The sequence below is a fragment of the Conger conger genome, chromosome 15 (assembly GCF_963514075.1).
Source record: "Conger conger chromosome 15, fConCon1.1, whole genome shotgun sequence".
NCBI lineage: Eukaryota > Metazoa > Chordata > Actinopteri > Anguilliformes > Congridae > Conger > Conger conger.
This window is the reverse complement of record NC_083774.1, coordinates 16,295,975-16,314,773: the sequence shown is the minus strand read 5'-3', so window position 1 is coordinate 16,314,773 and position 18,799 is coordinate 16,295,975. Positions and strand designations below refer to the sequence as shown.

The 18,799-nt window shown below is 43.6% G+C and overlaps 2 protein-coding genes across 5 annotated transcripts in view; one reads left to right on the top strand and one right to left on the bottom strand.

The window, feature by feature from the left end:
* The window catches only part of ap4e1 (adaptor related protein complex 4 subunit epsilon 1), a 59,654-nt gene that overhangs the window by 37,905 nt on the left and 2,950 nt on the right, over positions 1-18,799 (top strand). Inside the window, exon 22 of the mRNA XM_061222194.1 lies at positions 17,550-17,632. Coding sequence (XP_061078178.1) covers positions 17,550-17,632 — 83 coding nt within the window. The remainder of the gene's footprint in view (positions 1-17,549; positions 17,633-18,799) is intronic.
* Positions 6,975-15,767, bottom strand: LOC133112139 (aromatase). Of its 4 annotated transcripts, none has more exons than XM_061222852.1 (12): positions 15,541-15,672; positions 14,489-14,616; positions 12,487-12,531; positions 12,117-12,279; positions 11,208-11,358; positions 10,512-10,666; positions 10,121-10,297; positions 9,465-9,579; positions 9,059-9,170; positions 8,748-8,910; positions 7,938-8,179; positions 6,975-7,498 (listed from the first exon to the last, which is right to left on the bottom strand). In XM_061222852.1, the coding sequence occupies exons 2-12, from the start codon at positions 14,528-14,530 to the stop codon at positions 7,265-7,267; spliced, it is 1,599 nt and encodes a 532-aa protein (XP_061078836.1). In that variant the 5' UTR covers positions 14,531-14,616; positions 15,541-15,672; the 3' UTR covers positions 6,975-7,264. The 4 variants fall into 4 exon arrangements, with proteins under 4 accessions (XP_061078836.1, XP_061078837.1, XP_061078834.1 ...); XM_061222853.1 differs by having other exon boundaries at positions 12,117-12,276; XM_061222850.1 differs by lacking the exon at positions 14,489-14,616 and having other exon boundaries at positions 15,541-15,767.

The window sequence follows — 18,799 nt, the reverse complement described above, 5'->3', positions numbered from 1 at the left end:
ACATCTACATCGAGTGATCCATGATGGAATTACAGCTGTATATATAGCATACAAGCTTAGAGCGCATTTTAATGCCATGCTAATTACTGGGCACAGCGTCTCTGTTAATGCCAGCCAAAGACTGCCGCCAGCCGTGTGGAGTTAACGGCAGTCTGCACGCAGACACAGCCATTTTGAGCACAGCTGTGGTTCCCCTCTGTGGTTTGGCCTGATGCACAGTGTGGTAGGTGACTGTGTGCCATTGGTTGCCAACACATATCTGTGAAGAATCTGAGATTGTTGTGTCAATTGTTGAGCAATTCAGCCCAAAGGAACAGCTGTATTAGTATAAAATACAATAGTTACATTTTAAACAGAGTGTGGCTTATTAGCTATAAATGAACCCGCCTTTTTTACTCATCTTTGTTAGGGGCAGTGGTTCCAAACTTTTTCAATCAGGACATTTTTAAACCCCTTCCCCTCCTTCTGATAAGTTTGGTTCTGCTCAGATGGTTCTGCTCAGTTTTGGAGGGTACTTTGTTTGCCAATACTTGCCGATTAAGCTGCACAGAAATGTCCCAGCCCAGATATCTCCAGACCTGTATCATACGTGATGAGTCTCTATTGCAGAGGTCTTTGATTTCATCATCAATGAACCTAGTTTAACAGCCACATGACACAGTTCTTTCACAGTTGGGCCTGGTTAATAATGAATTTTCACTTTCCCTTGTGTGAGTACTAGAAAAATTGCTTTCATGTCCTTGTTCTAATTTTAACAGTATCATTTTCTATTAAACATGAATACAGCTCATTTGTTTTTGTTCGCTTTTGTTTGCTTTGCAGCGGACAGAATTGTACGTGTTTCGGTAAAGATAAACACTTGCCCCGTTTCAATTAGCTGCCGCGGTGATTATTCAATGTCTGGGCTTCATTGTTTTCCAGGTTGCAGAGCAGCGTGACCGTTTCATTTTTATTTGAAAGAGGATGCTTCTTGCTACACTTCCTGTTCGAGCTTTTCAGGAAGGAGACAATTAATTCACAGCGGACTGAGGTGGTGCTGTGTGTATAAATAAGCAGAGCATATAGTAGGCGATAATTACAAACCTGCGATTCGAAAATGACGCGCAGGTAGGCAGGGTGTCATCGGTAATTAACTGAGTGTGAACCGAGAATGTAGCTTCTTTGTACAATGGTTCTCCTGCTGCTCTACCCTGTAAAATAGACACGGCAGTTTTTTTGTCCGGATTAACAAAACCACCGCAGAGGTTACTGTCACAACGCCCGACTGCAGGTTATACTGTACACAGGCATGGTACTATGGGATTCTCCTGCAGACAGCAGGGATATGGGAGTCTGTTTGGACACATCGTATGAGATTACCGTAGGGTTTCCTGTGAACTCATCGGTATTCACAGCCGCTAGGTTCCGTGGAAAAGCTTTGTGCTCTTTGATGAGCGTAAAGGGTTATAGAAATGTTGCGTTTTGTTTTCCCTTGGATCTGGTTCGGTGGAAGAATGTTCCAGATCATTCTGCTGCTTCATTTTTTATGTTTTATGTTTTATTTTTTATTTTTTTTAAAGACCCTTTGTAGTTTTCCATGACTGTTTACACTAGTATGTACTGTGACAATAACAACATACTGATCTTTCCCAGAGAGAATCCAGCCAAAGCTAAACAAATGATGTGGCGTATGGCGTTTATGACACTGCTAGGTTATAAATATAACATCAGAGGCCAGCGTCATCTGTCAAAGCCCCTAATTCTTCCTTCTATAAAATTCTGGAAAATTCCACTAATTCCATTAATTTAGGTTCGCAGGGAATGGCATTTGAAAATGTTTATCAAAAGCTTAATTGCACAGCGCTGTGTTTCTGTGGTGTTTGCTGAGAGAGATGAAACGGGACATGATCATGTCGACGTTGCCTTCGTCATTCTCGTCCTGTTCAATCTCATCCTCATTCTCATCGTTGTCCTCCTCAGGCTGGTGTTCTCAGCACAGGAGCCCTGTGTTTCACTGTGATACTGTCCCAGCCTGGTTTCACGCAACTTTATAAAGGAACACACACTATTTGACAATTCAGATATTGCGTTTTCCTTTAGCTGCCGCTGGATGCTGGTTTCTTTGCTTCAGAGTCAGTAGCTGTTCCTCCTGTCCGTTCTCACTCAGGCATTTTTGCTTGGGTTACTGATTCCGTTCAGTTGCACATGATGCTTATTCGCAAATATCTGTTAAACAAAGGTTAACTAATGCATGCGAATGCTTTTTTTGGGCCACAGGTTCAATGTGCTTTACAATAACACAGTATAACATAATAATATTATGCATTTAATATACAGATGTGAAGAGCTTGTGTGAAATGTAAAAATCCAGAAAGGAACTGTGAAAACCTAAGCAATAAAAATATAAAATATTCTTATTATACTAATATACTCAAATTCTGTATAGAAATATGTCTTTAAAGCTGACTTGCATCTGGAGATATTCTGTGCACCCCTAATAGAGTCAGACAGAAGTGCTCCATAGTTATGGGTCAAACTGTCAGGCTAGGCTTTCCATAGTTGTGGAGAGAGTTATCAATCAGCTGAAGGGTTCAGTGACCCGAATGGGACTCGGAGTAAGATGCAAGTCATTAAGCGCTCAAGCGGCTACAGGCAGCAATGTAAGATAAGGCTGGCAACGTTTCCGAAATTAGCTCCTAAGAAACCTTGATGGAGCAGCAGCGAAGCATCATGGGAAATCCCTGCGGCTGAGAGACGAGGATGTGGCAACGAGGGAGTTCGCCAAACTGTAATCCCTCCGGGACTCTGACGGGAGCCATCCTCCGCTCACTTACGAACGCCGGGCCGTGTGTAATCAGAGCCTGTTACCGCCAAGCCGCCGCGTTTCATACAGAGAGGATCAACACTTGATCCCCCAATATATGTAAGCAATATGATCACCTCTTACATCCTCTCTCACTGAAAGTGACTGAGGGTCAGAGTGACCCGGCACACCAAAATAAATAACCATTACCAACTTAGAGGTGAAAATACAGAGGCAGGCAAAATGTGTTCCCAACAGAGAAACAGCTTAAGGCCCTAAAGTATATACATTTATTGTGAATTATGAATAAAATGCCTTTATTTTATTATTGACAACCAGGCTATGTGTGTTTATAAAACGTGTATTTTCCATAGCTACAGATCGAGGCAAAAACGTAATTGTAAACTTTCACCAGTGTCTGTGATCCATGCCGACTACAAGGTCGTAATTAAGATAGGAGAACATGCCACAAATACTCATGTTTCTCCCTCACTTCCTTGTATCACAAACAAAGAAAACAAACATTAACACATTACATTAATGGCATTTGGCAGACACTTTTATCCAGAGCGACGTACAGTTAATTAGACTAAGTAGGAGACAATTGTGGCTACACTGGGGATCGAGCCACCGACCTTGCGGGTCCCAGTCATGTACCTTAACCACTACGCTACAGGCCACCCCCATCTAAAGGATGTTCAGGTTCCAGACCCTTGTGATTTAGCAGGACTTTGATAGCTATTCCTGCGATAGAAGAGTCATTATCAACATGGATCCTGCACACCCATGAAAAATCCTGCGCAGCAGAATTGGTGTTTCCTCTGCCTGGTGTTTCCTGCTGTTCCTGTGTGTTCTGATGGTGATGATGGTGATGATGGTTTACTCTCCTCAGTATATCACACTTGACTGTGGGCTGGTCGTGCATTCTTAGAGCACAACACAGAGGAGAGCTGCAAGGTGCGCTGGTTTTTGTTTTCGCCCGAACATCAGCAAACTATTTATAGACACAAGAAACTAGGTGAGGTGAGTTAACTAATTAACCGCTTTAATTATTGTCAGAATTTTTATTATTTTATTTGTTTAATTTATTCCTTTTTAAAGACTTGTCATTCATCTGTCAATATTACCATGTCTCCAGGCGGTGTTCTCTGTAACAGCGCTGTAAGTTAATCCCTGTAATATTGTGGCCTTTTAAAAGCATTCTATAGCCAATGGGTGACGGCGGTACAAGCGGCATGTGCTATGGTATGAGTCATTCTTTTAATGCATTATCCTGTCACTCCTTTTCTCACACTTCCCGCCTGGTCTGGCCATTTCTCAAAAGCAGTCAGATTTTGTGGATCTCGGACAATTGTTCCGTGTGTACGGTATTGTTGAAAAACATATTTATCAGAATTTTTTTTTACTTGACTGCTAGGAAAACTGTGAGGAGCATGCATATATCCTGGCCGGGGTGGTGGTTATGCACCGTGACCTTTCAGTGTGTACCATGACAATAGCGTCGCCAGGATAGCTTTCATCTTCTCCATAGCGATGAGCTTTCCCTGTCACCACCTATCAGATGACAAAATAGTCATAGAACCTAGTTATGTCTATAGTACGATAACAGCATTCTGACATGTGCATCTGGGGTTTGACTGTCTTGGACCTGCCGGATGTTACAAATGAATCGCTCTGTTGCGACCATCCCCCCCGCCAACCCCCAATTTTTTTTATTGCCCCAAGCATCCCAGAATGCAACACATTTCCTACAGGGAGATACAAGCTATGCGCTTTATATCCTTATCTGGGGCATCGGCCGTGGCCGAGGGGCTTGACTTCTGCAGCAGCGGGGCAGTGGGACCGGGGATCACACGCCAACCAGGAGATTCCATCTGAGCAGTAGACCAGCCCCCGGCGGGCCCAGGCCAGGTTCGAGTCCTGGATGTTCATGGGAAATCTGCACAGCGGAGCCATCATGGAAGCGCTTACTTCACTGGAAATGTATTGGGAATACGAGCGGCTCTGTGGGTTTGGTGGCCAGTACTTTTCCAGACTCTGAAAGGACGTTTTTGTCAGCTAAATACTGTCTCAGAGGGGCACATTTGATTGTATTTCACATGGTCTTAGGGTTTTTAATCCAGAATTGATTCCGAAATTTTTTCAGTTCAACAGTTCAAACCTTGAACCCTGGTCTCCTGCCTGAGACAATCGCACTAACCAGAACCCCAAATCTGCTGGGAGCCAGGGCCGCCTTTTCAGTATACAAGGCTGTTCTCTTTTGACATTTTTTTGATTGATTGATTAGCAAAAATGCAGGCATGAAATTACAATGCGAGATTGTCTGCCCCCAGGATGCTGTTGAGGGTGAAAATATAGCTAACCAAGTTACATCAGCAAGCCAAAGTTTGGATTTGGATTTGAGTGATGGTGGTGGTGAATTTGCATGTGTTGGTACTGACAGTCTGTTGTGGTTACAGGTTCGAGGGCGTCTGACATTATTGTCCTATGGGGTGGGGGTTTGGTAATGCACACACACACACGCGCACACACACACACACACACACACACACGCACACACACATACATATCTATCATTTCTGGCCAACACTGCCACTCCCAGTAATGCATGACATGTATGTGTCACAGCCTGGTTGTGCTACAGTATTCAGGCTAATGTTCTCCTGTGTGCTCTGGCGCCCTCTGTTGCCTAATCCAGGATCTGAACGTGCAATATTACGACTATTTCATATGCATCTATGTGGCTGTGCTTTTATACATCTATGCATATGCAAGACACTTAATCATCACAGTGTAACACCGAGTCAGTTAAACTTCAGGGATATCAATCTGTCCATTTAGGAAGCACAAGTGATGGTGAATCAATTTCACCTGCTTTGGTGCAAATGAAAGTGACAACAGGTGCAATGGAGATGCAAAAGCAAGACAACTCCCAAAAAGGTCATGGTTTTGCATGTGGTGGCCACAGACAATTCCTCTCTCCTCATCCTTCCTGACTGATTCTTCCTTGTTTTGTGTTCTGCTAGTGTCCTTGTCACTACTGGTAGCATGAGGCGGTACCTGCAGCCCAATCTGGTTGCACAGGTATTCCTGCTCCTCCAGGATGGCACATCCATACTTGCGGTCGCAAGAAGGTTTGCTGCGTCTCCCAGCACAGTCTCAAGAGCATGGAGGAAATACCAGGAGACCTGCCGTCATAGAGATGGACAGGGCCGTAGAAAGGCATCAACCCAGCAGCAGGACCGGTAGCTGCTCCTTTGTGTGAGAAAGAACAGAAGGAGCACTGCCAGAGCCCTAAATGACCTCCAGCAGGCTACTGATGTGCATGTTTCTGACCAAACTGTCAGAAACTGGCTCCATGAGGGTGGCATGAGGGCCCGACCTCCTCTAGTGGGACCTGTGCTCACAGCCCGGCACCGTGCAGCTCGATTGGCATTTGCGAGAGACCACCAGAATTAGCAGGTCCACCATTGGCGCCCTGTTCTCTTCACAGATGAGAGCAGGTTCACACTGAGCACATGTGACAGGCGTGAAAGAGTCTGAAGACACAGTGGTGAACGTTATGCTACCTGTAACATCATCCAGCATGACCGGTTTGGCGGTGGGTCAGTGATGGTCTGGGGAGGCATATCCTTGGAGGATCGCACAGACCTCCATGTCATAGCCAACGGTACCCTGATGAAATCCTCAGACCGATTGTCAGACCTTATGCTGGTGCTGTGGGCCCTGGGTTCCTCCTGGTGAAGGACAGTGCCCGGCCTCATGCGGCCAGAGTGTGTAGGCAGTTCCTGGATGAGGAAGGCATTGATGCCATTGACTGGCCCTCACGTTCCCCTGACCGAAATCCAATTGAGCACCTATGGAACGTTATGTATCGGTGCATCCGACAGCGCCAAGAACCACCACAGACTGTCCAGGGGCTCACTGACCTCACTTTATTCCAGATTTTCAACGTGGATAAATCACTCATCAAGATCTGATGTGTCCCTTAAGTGTGCTGAGCAGTGTGTATAATACGGAAATGTAAAAAACGTTCATATTATATCAAGTTAGTTATATTGTTCGATCTCTTTTACATTGATTTTAATTATCGACTGACTGTATTACATTTATTTTTAGTGCATAATTAACAGGAAAAAAATCAACATAAACTTTAAGTTTTTAACTGAAACCAAATGAAGGAAAGGAGTCGTTTTACTGTCAATAATTGTTTTACTTTTGGGTTACAGGTAGGAACAAAGTGCTATTATATCAGTCTGTCTGTGATACTCCAAAATGTTTAAACAGATTAAGCATTTTAGTGCCTGCGAAGCCAAAAGGTTACTCAAATAGCCAACCACAAAATATAAAAAAACAATATCAAGGTAGCATTTCTACACTTAAACATTAAAAACGAAACTGTACAATATAAAAATGTCAAATAACAAAACAATTTTTGCTACAACATGGATGAACAGAAGCAATGCGAGCCATACTCTGTCTTTACTGTGTGCATCTGGGTGTGAACATCATGGAGATATTGCTGTTATCCTCTACTATCTGTTGCGACATGTTGTTGGTTTGGCGGATGTTGCTGAGGGTGCGGCCGTTGCAGGGGCTAACAGTATACCGTGACAACAGCGTTGCCAAAATGGCTTTCATCATCACCATGGAGATGTGCTTTCCCACACATGAGCGCGGCCCGGAGCCGAAAGGCTGGAAGAAGCGGTTGGGCACCTAACGGACGACAGCACACACCACCCAGTTACGACAGCACACACAGCACAGTTGCAACAGCACACACAGCAGTTACAACAGCACACACAACACACTTACAACAGCACACACAGCAGTTACAACAGCATGCACAGCAGTTACAACAGCACACAGCACAGTTACGACAGCACACACAGCACAGTTACAACAGCACACACACAGCAGTTACAACAGCATGCACAGCAGTTACAACAGCACACACAGCAGTTACAACAGCACACACAGCACAGTTACAACAGCACACAGCACAGTTACAACGACACACACAGCACAGTTACAACAGTACACACAACACAGTTACGAGTCAGCCCCTACAGCACAGTTATGACAGCACGCACAGCTAGGAGGAAACATGGATAAATTGTTCAAATACTCATAACAATAAGATAAAGCCACTTACGTTTTTTTCAAAGTTCTCTATTCTGAATTCATTGGGCTTGGTGAAGAATTCACTTTTGTGCATACGCCCCACATTCAGGATAATGTTGGTTCCCTTGGAAACCTTGTAGCCTTCGATGACATCGTCCTCTAAGGATTTCCTCATGGTGAAATCCACCACTGGATGATAGCGCAGGGACTCGTTAATGAAGCTCTCCATGGTGCTTAGGTGCTGTATGTTGCTGTTGTCCACCTTCCTGTCCCCTGTGAATGCATTTTTCAGATGTTAAGAGGAGTTCCTCACCAAGTTCCATCTCTTATTTTGATGGAAGCCTGTTTTGACGGAAATATGGATTTGTTATATAAAGAGCTGGCAATGGCTACATGACAGTACAGACCGAAATATAATGGCACCGATTAATACAAAATGTTCACACATGTAACCGTTTCATTGTTTAGCATTTCCTTGAAACCTCATACCTTCTGAAATCAACACAGGAAACAATCGCTCCATCAACAGGGTATTTTAAAGCAGACAGCAGTATGTCATTATATCAAGTCTTGAGTCCATTTCATTGGTTTAAATCAGACAGTTTTTAACACTGTGCTTGCACTGCTCCGTGTTAGCATTGCTGAAAACACTTTTAATAGATGCCGGATCAGTTAAGGTGATGGTTTTTACTCTGGAGTCACTGCAGGGACTGAGGCTGCATCACTCTGATGAGTGGGATAATTGTTATGAGAGGCTGGTTGGTGTCGTGTTCTGCGATGTCACACGTTTCCTGTGGCGGGCGGGGGCACTTGCCGCAGATGTCCAGCAGGTGGCACTCACCGATCACCGTGTCCAGCTCCTTGAGGATCTCCCGCTCCACCTCTGGGTGCTGTTTGAGCAGCATGATCATGAAGAACAGGCTGATAGACATGGTGTCCGGGGCGGCAATGATCATCTCCAGTATGCACTGCCGCACGTTGTCTGCCGACAGCTCGCCGTGGTTCTGTGAGAGACACGCTACATTAGCTCAGGAGGTAAGAACGGTTGTTTGATAGCAAACTGTTTGATTTGACTGTTCGGGCAATGTGCATGTTGAGGATCAGATAGCCTCACCATCCCAGTCTAACAGCCATGCGCTGGTTATGCCTCACCTGAGCGAATATTAAATCAGTGGCAAAGTCAGTCTGGTCCAGCTTCTCTGCCTCCTGGAGAGCTTTGCGTTTCTTCTCCACCAGTATTTCCATCTCGTCCTGCAGCCCCTGGCTGAAGAAATAACAAAAAGGACAAGTTCAGGAAAAAATGCTGGATTAAAGGCCTTCCACTATGGTGAAGGTATCCTTGCATCTAACTGTGAACTGTGCATTGAATCAAGGCATATGTAAGGCAAAACTAAATAAAAAATAACCCCCAAAAAAACATTTCCCCAAACATGACCTTTTTGTTAAAACTGTGTATATGGTGTGTGTGCGTGAATGAGCGTGAAGGTATGTGTGTGTGTGTGTGTGTGTGTGTGTGTGCATATTGCATAGCTATAACTGATGTGCAGGAGAGACTTACACTGCTTCCTTGTGTTCTCTGTACATCCACTCAAATTTGAACATGAAGTCTGGCCTGATCAGTACTGACTGCCAGGTTTCAAAATACTTCTGAATTTTAACCAGCAGCTCCTTTTCTGAAAGACAAAAACACAGAACAACAATGACAATCATGCCTGGCAGTGAACTGAAAAGAATATTAGTCATTGATTGGCTTAAGAGGCCAGAAAGGACAATTTAAATCATGATTTAACAATGCTGACCTAAATTATGACAGAGGCTACTGGGATCTCTAGGAATGAGGGTATAATTGTGTTAATATTCAAATTATCCAAGTGTCCATTATCAAATGACCCTTGCTTAACGCTGCTCTCAATATGCAGTGGGCAATGGACAACAGACTATATAACTGTAACTGAGTTACAGAAGCAGGGTTGTAGTGGTGTAACATGGACTACAGTATGTACCTGAAACTGAATTACAGAATCAGACTACTGAATTTCACTGAAACTGAGTTACAGAGTCGGGGTTGTAGCAGTATAACACAGACCGTCTTACTCTGTACACAATACAGAGACATGATGCAATGATGCAGCTGTGTAACACAGGCTACGTGTCTACAGAAGCAGGGCTGTGTCTGAGCGTAGAGGTGACATCACGGGGGCGGGGGGGGCTGACCGTTGAGGGGCACCCTGAGGAACATCCTGTTGGAGATGTCCACGATGGTGCTGCGTAGCAGGCTCAGGATGTCCACCTGTCCCGCAGGGGTGGTGTAGTCCTGCAGCTGGTCCAGGTGCCCATCTGTGGAGCTGACACAGATGGCCACCGTGCCCTGCAGCCCGGGCCCTGTGAGAGCTGACACAGGAACAGCACGCTGATGGCTGATCTTTTCACTGATCCCTCACTCACACAGGAACAGCACGCTGATGGCTGATCTTTTCACTGATCCCTCACTCACACAGGAATGACCATTAATTATATGTAATTTTATGTGACATCTCATATTTATGGAAGGAATATCTTTTTATTTTCTTTGTGCTTTAATTCTCGCCCGAGAGAAAAAGAGTACCTTTGGTGAAGTAGGTGCGCAATTTCCTCCAGAGGTCTATGTTGTTGTTGAAGATGACTCCTCTCTCATGCATGCCAATACAGCGCAGTCCCTGTTCACTGCCAAATCTACTGATGTATTGCGGTTTCCTTAGGACCTGGTACACTGCCGATGACCTGGGGGAATCATTACAGATCACACCTTCTACGGAATGCTATATACTAATTACATAACTACTATAATTGAGCCTTTTGAAATTAATATGGCTTAACTCACTTTTATTAATGATGAATCATAGCCCATTCGTCATACAGTGTAATCTCTTTTCAAAGTTCACTTTTTAACATTGTATTGCACACCTGCAGCACGCTGGCAATTTCTTTTCTTTTTTTTGCTGTCACTGACATGAAGAAACGTGTTTGTGGTGCGTTTGCACTGTAAGGTACAGGTGTTGATAAGCGACAGTGTTTGTGGTGCGTTTGCGCTGTAAGGTACAGGTGTTGATAAGCAACAGTGTTTGTGGTGCGTTTGCGCTGTAAGGTACAGGTGTTGATAGGCGACAGTGTTTGTGGTGCGTTTGCGCTGTAAGGTACAGGTGTTGATAAGTGACAGTGTTTGTGGTGCGTTTGCGCTGTAAGGTACAGGTGTTGATAAGCAACAGTGTTTGTGGTGCGTTTGCGCTGTAAGGTACAGGTGTTGATAGGCAACAGCGCTTGCCTGCTTAAGATCACCGTCTCCTCCCCGTTTATCCACACTCGGACGATGTCGCCATATCGCTCGTTGTAGTAGTTGCTGGCGGTGCCGATGCCGGTCCAGATGAATCTGAAGTAGGAGAGCAGGGGGCCGACGCCCAGGCAGAACGGGGGTCCTAGTGCGGCAGGAACACGAAACACAGAAACCGGGTCAGACCCAGATAAGGGACAACAGCATGCCTTATAGTCACCATTAAAGTCCATTAAAGATTAACTCTGCATTGCATATGTGTGTGTGGCACAGGTGCGCAGAACAGTGATGCAACCGGGATCAAGGCTGAAAATGAATGTAGGTCTAACAATTCGCAAAATTGGTAATTTTCACTGATGGATTTTTTTCATTTTCTTTTTTTGCATTTAACGGGAATATTAGCAATTACATTGTTTAACATGCATTAACTGATTGAAATTATGTAACATGTCATGTGTAGTCAGATAAAAACTAAGATAACATGGCATCAGGTGGATCAGGAGCTTAAATACAGCCAATAAGAAAAAAAAACATAATACTACAACTACAAGGACAACTACAACTACTACTACAACTACTCATTTGTAATTATTATTATTATTATATAGCACTTTTTAAACAGTGTTTTCAAAGTGATTCACGAAAAATGCAGAGATGCGCCTGTTTCCCAGCCTGTATCACGCGCATTATTCTAGCCTGCAGCTGGTCAGCTGTCCAGTGACAACACAGTGAGCAACAGTTACATCTGAACAGGCATTTCCGGCACTGAGATGTCTTATTCTTGCAAAAAAAACGCATGTTTTGAAAATAAAATAAAATAAAAATATTTAGGCAAATGCTGCGCACGCTCATAGCGCCGACAGTGGAAAAACACCGGGCCGCAGCTGGGCGAGACTCACAGACCTGGCACGGGGGACGTGTCCGAGCGCCTCCAGGCCAGCAGGAGCAGGAAGAGCAGGAGCAGCAGAGCGGCCGTGGCCCCGGACACGGCGCTCCCGGCGATGTCCGTGGCGTTGCGCGGAGCCCTGATGAGCACCTCCATCAGGATCTCCTCCAGGTGCACCTGCTTCATGGTGAACGCCGCGTGAGGAAGTGGACGCTGGGAGGCCGTGATCACCGTGCGACCGGCTCTCAGCTGGACTGAGCGCAGGGGAGGGGGGCGACCACACCGTCCTCTCCGTATATATACACACCGTCTCGCGTGGTTAATAGACAGGCCAGGGAGATTCAAAAGTCAAAACAAAGGAGAAAGTTTTAAACAAACTGGACTAACCTTGCTTTTTCCAGCCCTGTCCGATTCTTGTCCTTGAGTATCTTTCTGCAAGAAAAAAATTGGCACACTATGTGAAACCAGTAACCAAAACACATCCAATATTAGTTTTTTCCCCCTGCGTGACCTCTTGACCCTCTGTTTCTGCAGCTGTCTAACCACACTGCTCTTTATTCATCTTCCAGGAACATGGCTTTAATGCATTCAATGCGGTGTGTGAAATGTGGAGAAATCTAGAGCAAGGTGAACACCTGCTCACTACATTTTTTAATAGTAGTTATCTGCAAGTAATTAAACACTGTTATTGCATTTTTATCATTTCTCTCTGATATTGTCCTCCTGCGCAGTTGCAAGAATTCCTTTTATGCTGGTTTTCTTTAGTCCTCTTTGCTTGTATGCCAGTTTCTGAGTGCACAAAATCTTCCCTGGCCTATGCATTAGAATTGTTTTTTTAATTAGAATAAAAATATTTTTATCATAATTTGAAATGTTATAATTTGTATTATTATTATTATTATTATTATTATTATTGCTATTGCTATTGGCTATTGGCATTGCCGGACCCATAGGGCCGGGTTAGAATTGTATGTTTCTATTACCAAATGACTGATGCACCTTGTTGAAATGTACATGCGTGTGGTACCTGACGCAGTAGCTGCGGTCTGGTGTGGAACACTCGGCAAGCTGTCACAAGATGGCAGAACAAACAGCTATGCCAGTCAGCTTACACTTCAAGTTCATGCTAGCTCGACGAAAGCAAGCAAGTCATACAACACTTCAGACTGCAGTTAAACATATCAGCCTCTTAGTTAAAATGACATAGCAGTCTTTTCATTCGAACACTGCAGGTATTATACGATGCTGAGCTATGAATAGCTGGAAGTTATCTGGTAGCCCACAGGTAGCTTGGTAAGCAGATAAAATGATAACAGATATAACATCAGCTGATCCTTATCTTCTATAGTTCGCTAGTTTAGATTCCATGTTACCTGGGTAGCTATAGTTTTCTCAGTTAGCTTAGTTGGCTACCACCCCGCTTAAGCAGTAGGCAGATACCTAAGCTAGCTAACGTTACCCACCTCTGCTCATCAAAAAAAAAAAAAGTGTCTCTGAGCAAGATAAATGTAGACCATTGACCATTTACCATCTGGATCTTGAGGTGAAGGTTTGATCAAATCACTAATGTTTGGTAACATGAGACTGAAAAAAGCATACGTTTTTATGTAACATTATTAGTTAAATTCAGAGAATTCAGTTCACATTGAGTACTTTATTAGGAACACCTGAATACCTACTTATTCATGCGATTATCTAATCAGCCAGTTGTGTGGCAGCAGTGCAATGCATAAAATCATGCAGATACGGGTCAGGAGCTTCAGTTAATGTTCACATCAACCATCAGAATGGGGAAAAAATCTTTGACTTTGAGGATTGTTGGTGCCAGACAGGGTAGTTTGAGCATCTCAGAAACTGCTGATCTCCTGGGATATTCACACACAACAGTCTCTAGAGATTGCAGAGAACAAAAACATCCAGTAACGCATTCTTAATGAGAGAGGTCTGAGGAGAAGGGCCAGACTGGTCAAATCTGACAGGAAGGTGACAATAACACAAATAATCACGCAGTCATATGCAGAAAAGCATCTCTGAATACACCTTACGTGTCAAAATGATCCCTCACTCACACCGGAACAGCACACTGATGGCTGATCTTTCACTGATCCCTCACTCACACAGGAACAGCACACTGATGGCTGATCTACTGTCATCGTATTTATGTTACCAAGAGGGCTATAAGACTGACATATGTTATAAATAACTTGCTATGTTCTGTTAGTTAATATCTGCAAATAATCTGTAGTGTAGTCTTGTGTAGTCTTGATCGCATGACCATTAATTATTTCAAAACCGTGTTGTTAATTGTATGTGACATCTCATATCTATGGAAGGAATATCTTTTTTATTTTCTTTGTGCTTTAATTCTCAGCTGAGAGAAAGAGAGTACCTTTAGCGAAGTAGTTGTGATTGAAGATGACTCCTCTCTCATGCATGGAAATACAGAGCAGTCCTTCTTCACTGCCAAATCTACTGTTGTACTGGGGTTTCCTTAGAACCTGGTACACTGCCAATGACCTGGGGGTATCATTGCAGCTCATATCGTCACGTACACGATATACAACGTGTCAAACCTTTCAGTAGGATAGGCTAGCAGCAGAGGACTTAATCAGTCAAAATAAAATAATAATAAATACCTAATGAGTGTATATAATTACACAAACAGCTGAAGAGTGAAGGTTTGGACACAACAGGAGAATTGCTTGTAATCAGTGCAGTTGTCACAGACATATCCACGGAAAGACCGGTGTTTCGCTGATCCAACACCTCACAGTATTTATTCCCATTCATTACCCCAAAATGAAAGCCCCTAACAAACGTAATCATTCCTAAATCAGAGTTATTTATGCAGACATTCCTAGTATTGGCAGCTTGATCGTTTGGAACTATATGTGGTATTGGCTTGCTTACAAGCACCACAAATCCACAATCTCACGCTCTATAAGCCAAAAAACATTTTCTAACATTCTGAGATGGAAATGCCTCAATGAAGAAAGTAAATATTCCCTATAAATGAGAGAATAATATATTTAACATTTTCTGGTTTCTTGGGGAAGCAGATATCACCAATATAATGTTGTATATTTTCATTATACAAAAATGAGAGAGGGTCCATTTCTGCCCTGACAGACATGGGTAAACACCTGTAGTTTCTGCCACATATACTCCCCCACTGCTACATCAGGGTCCGGCTAAACGAGGCTCTCCTGGCCTTGTAATTATTATTATTATTAATATGTATAATGACAGCTAATTATGAAGCCAATATGGCATGATATGTGGCATTCAGTATGTATGACAGGAGCAACAAGAACCAAACAAAAATTGGTACAGAACTGTAAAAATGGCAGCAATTTCTCAGAAGATAAAGAAGGCATGCAGTTTGTTATTAAATTGATTTTCATAAAAATGAAATGTGAGTGTCAGGCTGATGATACTCACCCAGCTCTTTCCTTCAGCTGACTGAGAGAGTGGTCTGTGGGTGTCCTCTCCTAACGCAGTATTTAAGACTCTTCTGTTCTTCTGCACAAGACTAAAAGTTAAAAAGAGAGGTGGCACACTCTTCATTTCAATGCAGTCTTTTTTTTTTTGCTAACGTTTCGTCAGCAAAGCTCCCTCTGTCAGGGCTTTGACAAGACTGTCAGCATTCTTCCCTCCGCAAAAAAACCTGTCCTTTTGAGCCTAGGCTTGTAATTTATTGGTTGCTCGGATACACCTTGGTAAATGTGGTTTCAAGTGCCATCTGATGTCCCTTTTTTTCATTAAGAACCCCCACACCCCCCAACATCCCTGAAGCAGAACAAGTAAGCAATGAACCAAGACCAATTTGATGAGGAAGTGAAAAATAGCAATAATAACATACCACTCAGACCAGGGGACTCTGGTGTGAATGTAGCAATTTTTTACTTCACAAAGCAGTAAAAAAAGAGAACTGGGCTAATTCATCAGCTGAAGAGCTCTTTCAGCAGCTCTCAAAACTTTTGGGTCAGCCTGACCCTGCTGGATCAAAAGCCCAAAGGAGAGGTTCAATACATCTGCAACAGTGGCAGTGTAAACAGTGACAAAAACCAAAAGTGGAGAGGAACATGGAGTTTCTCCAGCATGACGAAAAATAATGCCACTGTGTAGTGGGCCTGCCCAGTCCTGCTTCTTACAGTTATTCTGATCCACCTGACAAATCTATATTTGTCAAAATAAATATGTGACGTGGTTCTGGCATCATGTTATGTTTTGGATGCAGATGTTTTTTTATTTTATTTTCATTATTTTATTAAACTCTGTGCAGCTGTGATCAGGATTACATAGTGCTGCGTCATGATATCCCCGCATTAGTTGAACATAACGGTCTCGTGATTCTCATGTCCGTTTAATAATTTTAATTAACCTCTTTCAAGTAGCCTCATTCGTGTTAGCATTGTGTCTCCCTATGTTAAGTATATGGACAATTAATTGTCGAAATTCCAATTTGATAAAATGTAGTCATTAAATTATTAAAAGCATGTATATTTCTGAATTTCCCACAGAATGAGTGGTCTTGTGTCGGGATATTATAATTTTATTTATTTTTGCGCAAAAAATGTTTTAATGTTTTATACTAACTTAAGTTAATTTAAGTGTATCCATGGCAGAGAAATGGTGCAGCGTAGCCCATTGCCATTGTTGTAGACCTACAAAATGGCATTGCGATTGGTTTTGAAACAGGTGAGATATTGAGGTTCAGAATTTTTTTAATGGAAATGCCAACCAATGCGGTACCACGCTCACGACAATTAAGTCATCACCTTCATCCTGTGTTGCTGAAGTTCCCCTGCAAGGAGGATTGCTTCCAGGATGACAGTGCCCATGTAACGGGTGAGAAATTGCCAGCCTCTCACTCGTCCAAATATTTGTTGAATAAACGCGTTACCTGCACTTCACCATGCTTGCTAGCGGAGCTAACCACGCTACACCCATATCTACAGAGCGTGTGCCATCTCCCAACGGGTGAGCAATGTCATGTGAGCCACACTGCTTGACTCTGAGGGAGAGCTTGTCGAAAGCTCCAGGTGGTTGGCAGGCTCTGCGGCGCTAACGAGGGAACATTTAAGCTCATGGCGCGAGGTGCTAATGCAGGTTACAGTCTAGGTATGCCCTGGCCTTTTATACAAATGAGAAAAAAAAACACACAAAAGCAATCGCTGGGGAAACCAATTGCTTGACCCGCTGTTCCCCAGAAGTGTCACTGAACTGCTCATTATTCATTTCAGCATGTATTGGATGCGGTGTGTGAAATGTGGAGAAAGCTAGAGCAAGCTGAAAACCTGCTGACTGTATTTTTTAATCGTAGTTATCTGCAAGCAATTAAAGACTGTTATTGCATTTTTATCATTTCTCTCTGATATTGTCCTCCTGTCCAGCTGGAAGTATTCCTTTCATGCTGGGGAATAAAATGCTTTGGTGTTTCGTTCCAGCAGGTCTCTCCTTGTTGCCAGAGAATCAGACCCCCAGTGCTGTCGTCCCTACAGAGCGTGGTCAGGCAGTTCCTCACACTGCGGTGGGTAACTATGATAGTTCCAAACAACATTTTCACCTTTTTGCTGTAATTGTCTTTCATTTAAACTTTGTGTTCTTAGCCTGGACTATTCTTTTTTTTTGCATGGCTGAATTTGAAGGTCTTCATATTTCACTGGGAAACTGGCCTCTGTGACTGATATGCTGATAAACCCTGTTCCCTTCGCTGTCACAGGGAGACTAAATATATGACGCTAATGGGGACACTAATAGAGTTCATTCACCTGAGAAATATGTAGCAAGTGGTTTAAAAATGCCTCATGTGCATGTGCCCTGGAGTGGATATGACAGTCATTGAGATAATGCTCGTCTCCACTAGGTGGCAGAGCTGAGCAAGGGTTTCTTTCTAGCAGTTCTCTATTTTGTAGACCATGATCTATGCAAAGTAGTTAGCTGTGAAGGAGTAATGGGACTGCTATAATGCAAAGGTCAGGCAGGAATCAGAACAGGTGTACATTTATTTAACCCAGGCTGGTGTCTTTTCTCATACTGTGAATATAAATATCCAGTAGTTGTAAGGAGGGTTGCCAGATTTAGAATTTGTCAAACGTGGAGCTAGGTGTTTGCTGTAGTTTCCAGCCGGGACCACAAACTGGACAAATTTGAAAACCAGACATCCGGTAAAAAATCAGGCACTACTTCATGGGCTTACCGTACTTGTAAGCCCATCATTTAATGGGAGAACAGAAGCACTTGGGTCCTCTGTTCCATCTGCTTAGCTGTGCAGTCAGTTAAGAGGTTTTAATCTCAACATGACTTCCTTGTCAAATACAGGCTTTATATATCAGAGGACTATACTTCAGACACAGCTGGCAGGGGCAGGTGTGTGATTGAACTGAGAGGAGCTGTGCTTACTTGACGATATCGGAGACAGCCGTGCCAACCACATCCCTTCCTCTCTGGATGATTGTATAGCTGAATAAGTAGAGCCCTGACTAGCTGCTGGGCTGATCAGGATGGACAACCCAACAGCCCAGAGCAGTCACAGCTGTGATAAGCTACAGGGCGGCCTGCAGCGTAGTGGTTAAGGTACATGACTGGAACCCACAAGGTCGGTGGTTTGATCCCCGGTGTAGCCAAAATAAGATCCGCACAGCCGTTGGGCCCTTGAGCGAGGCCCTTAACCCTGCATTGCTCCAGGGGAGGATTG

Coding starts and splice junctions, on each gene's coding strand:
- LOC133112139 (XM_061222850.1), bottom strand. CDS start 15,666: ATGAAGAGTGTGCCACCTCTCTTTTTAACTTTTAGTCTTGTGCAGAAG. Junction 11,359..12,116: donor GGACACGTCCCCCGTGCCAG/GTCTGTGAGTCT, acceptor CTGCCGCACTAG/GACCCCCGTTCTGCCTGGGC. Junction 9,580..10,120: donor CCTCAGGGTGCCCCTCAACG/GTCAGCCCCCCC, acceptor TTTGTCTTTCAG/AAAAGGAGCTGCTGGTTAAA.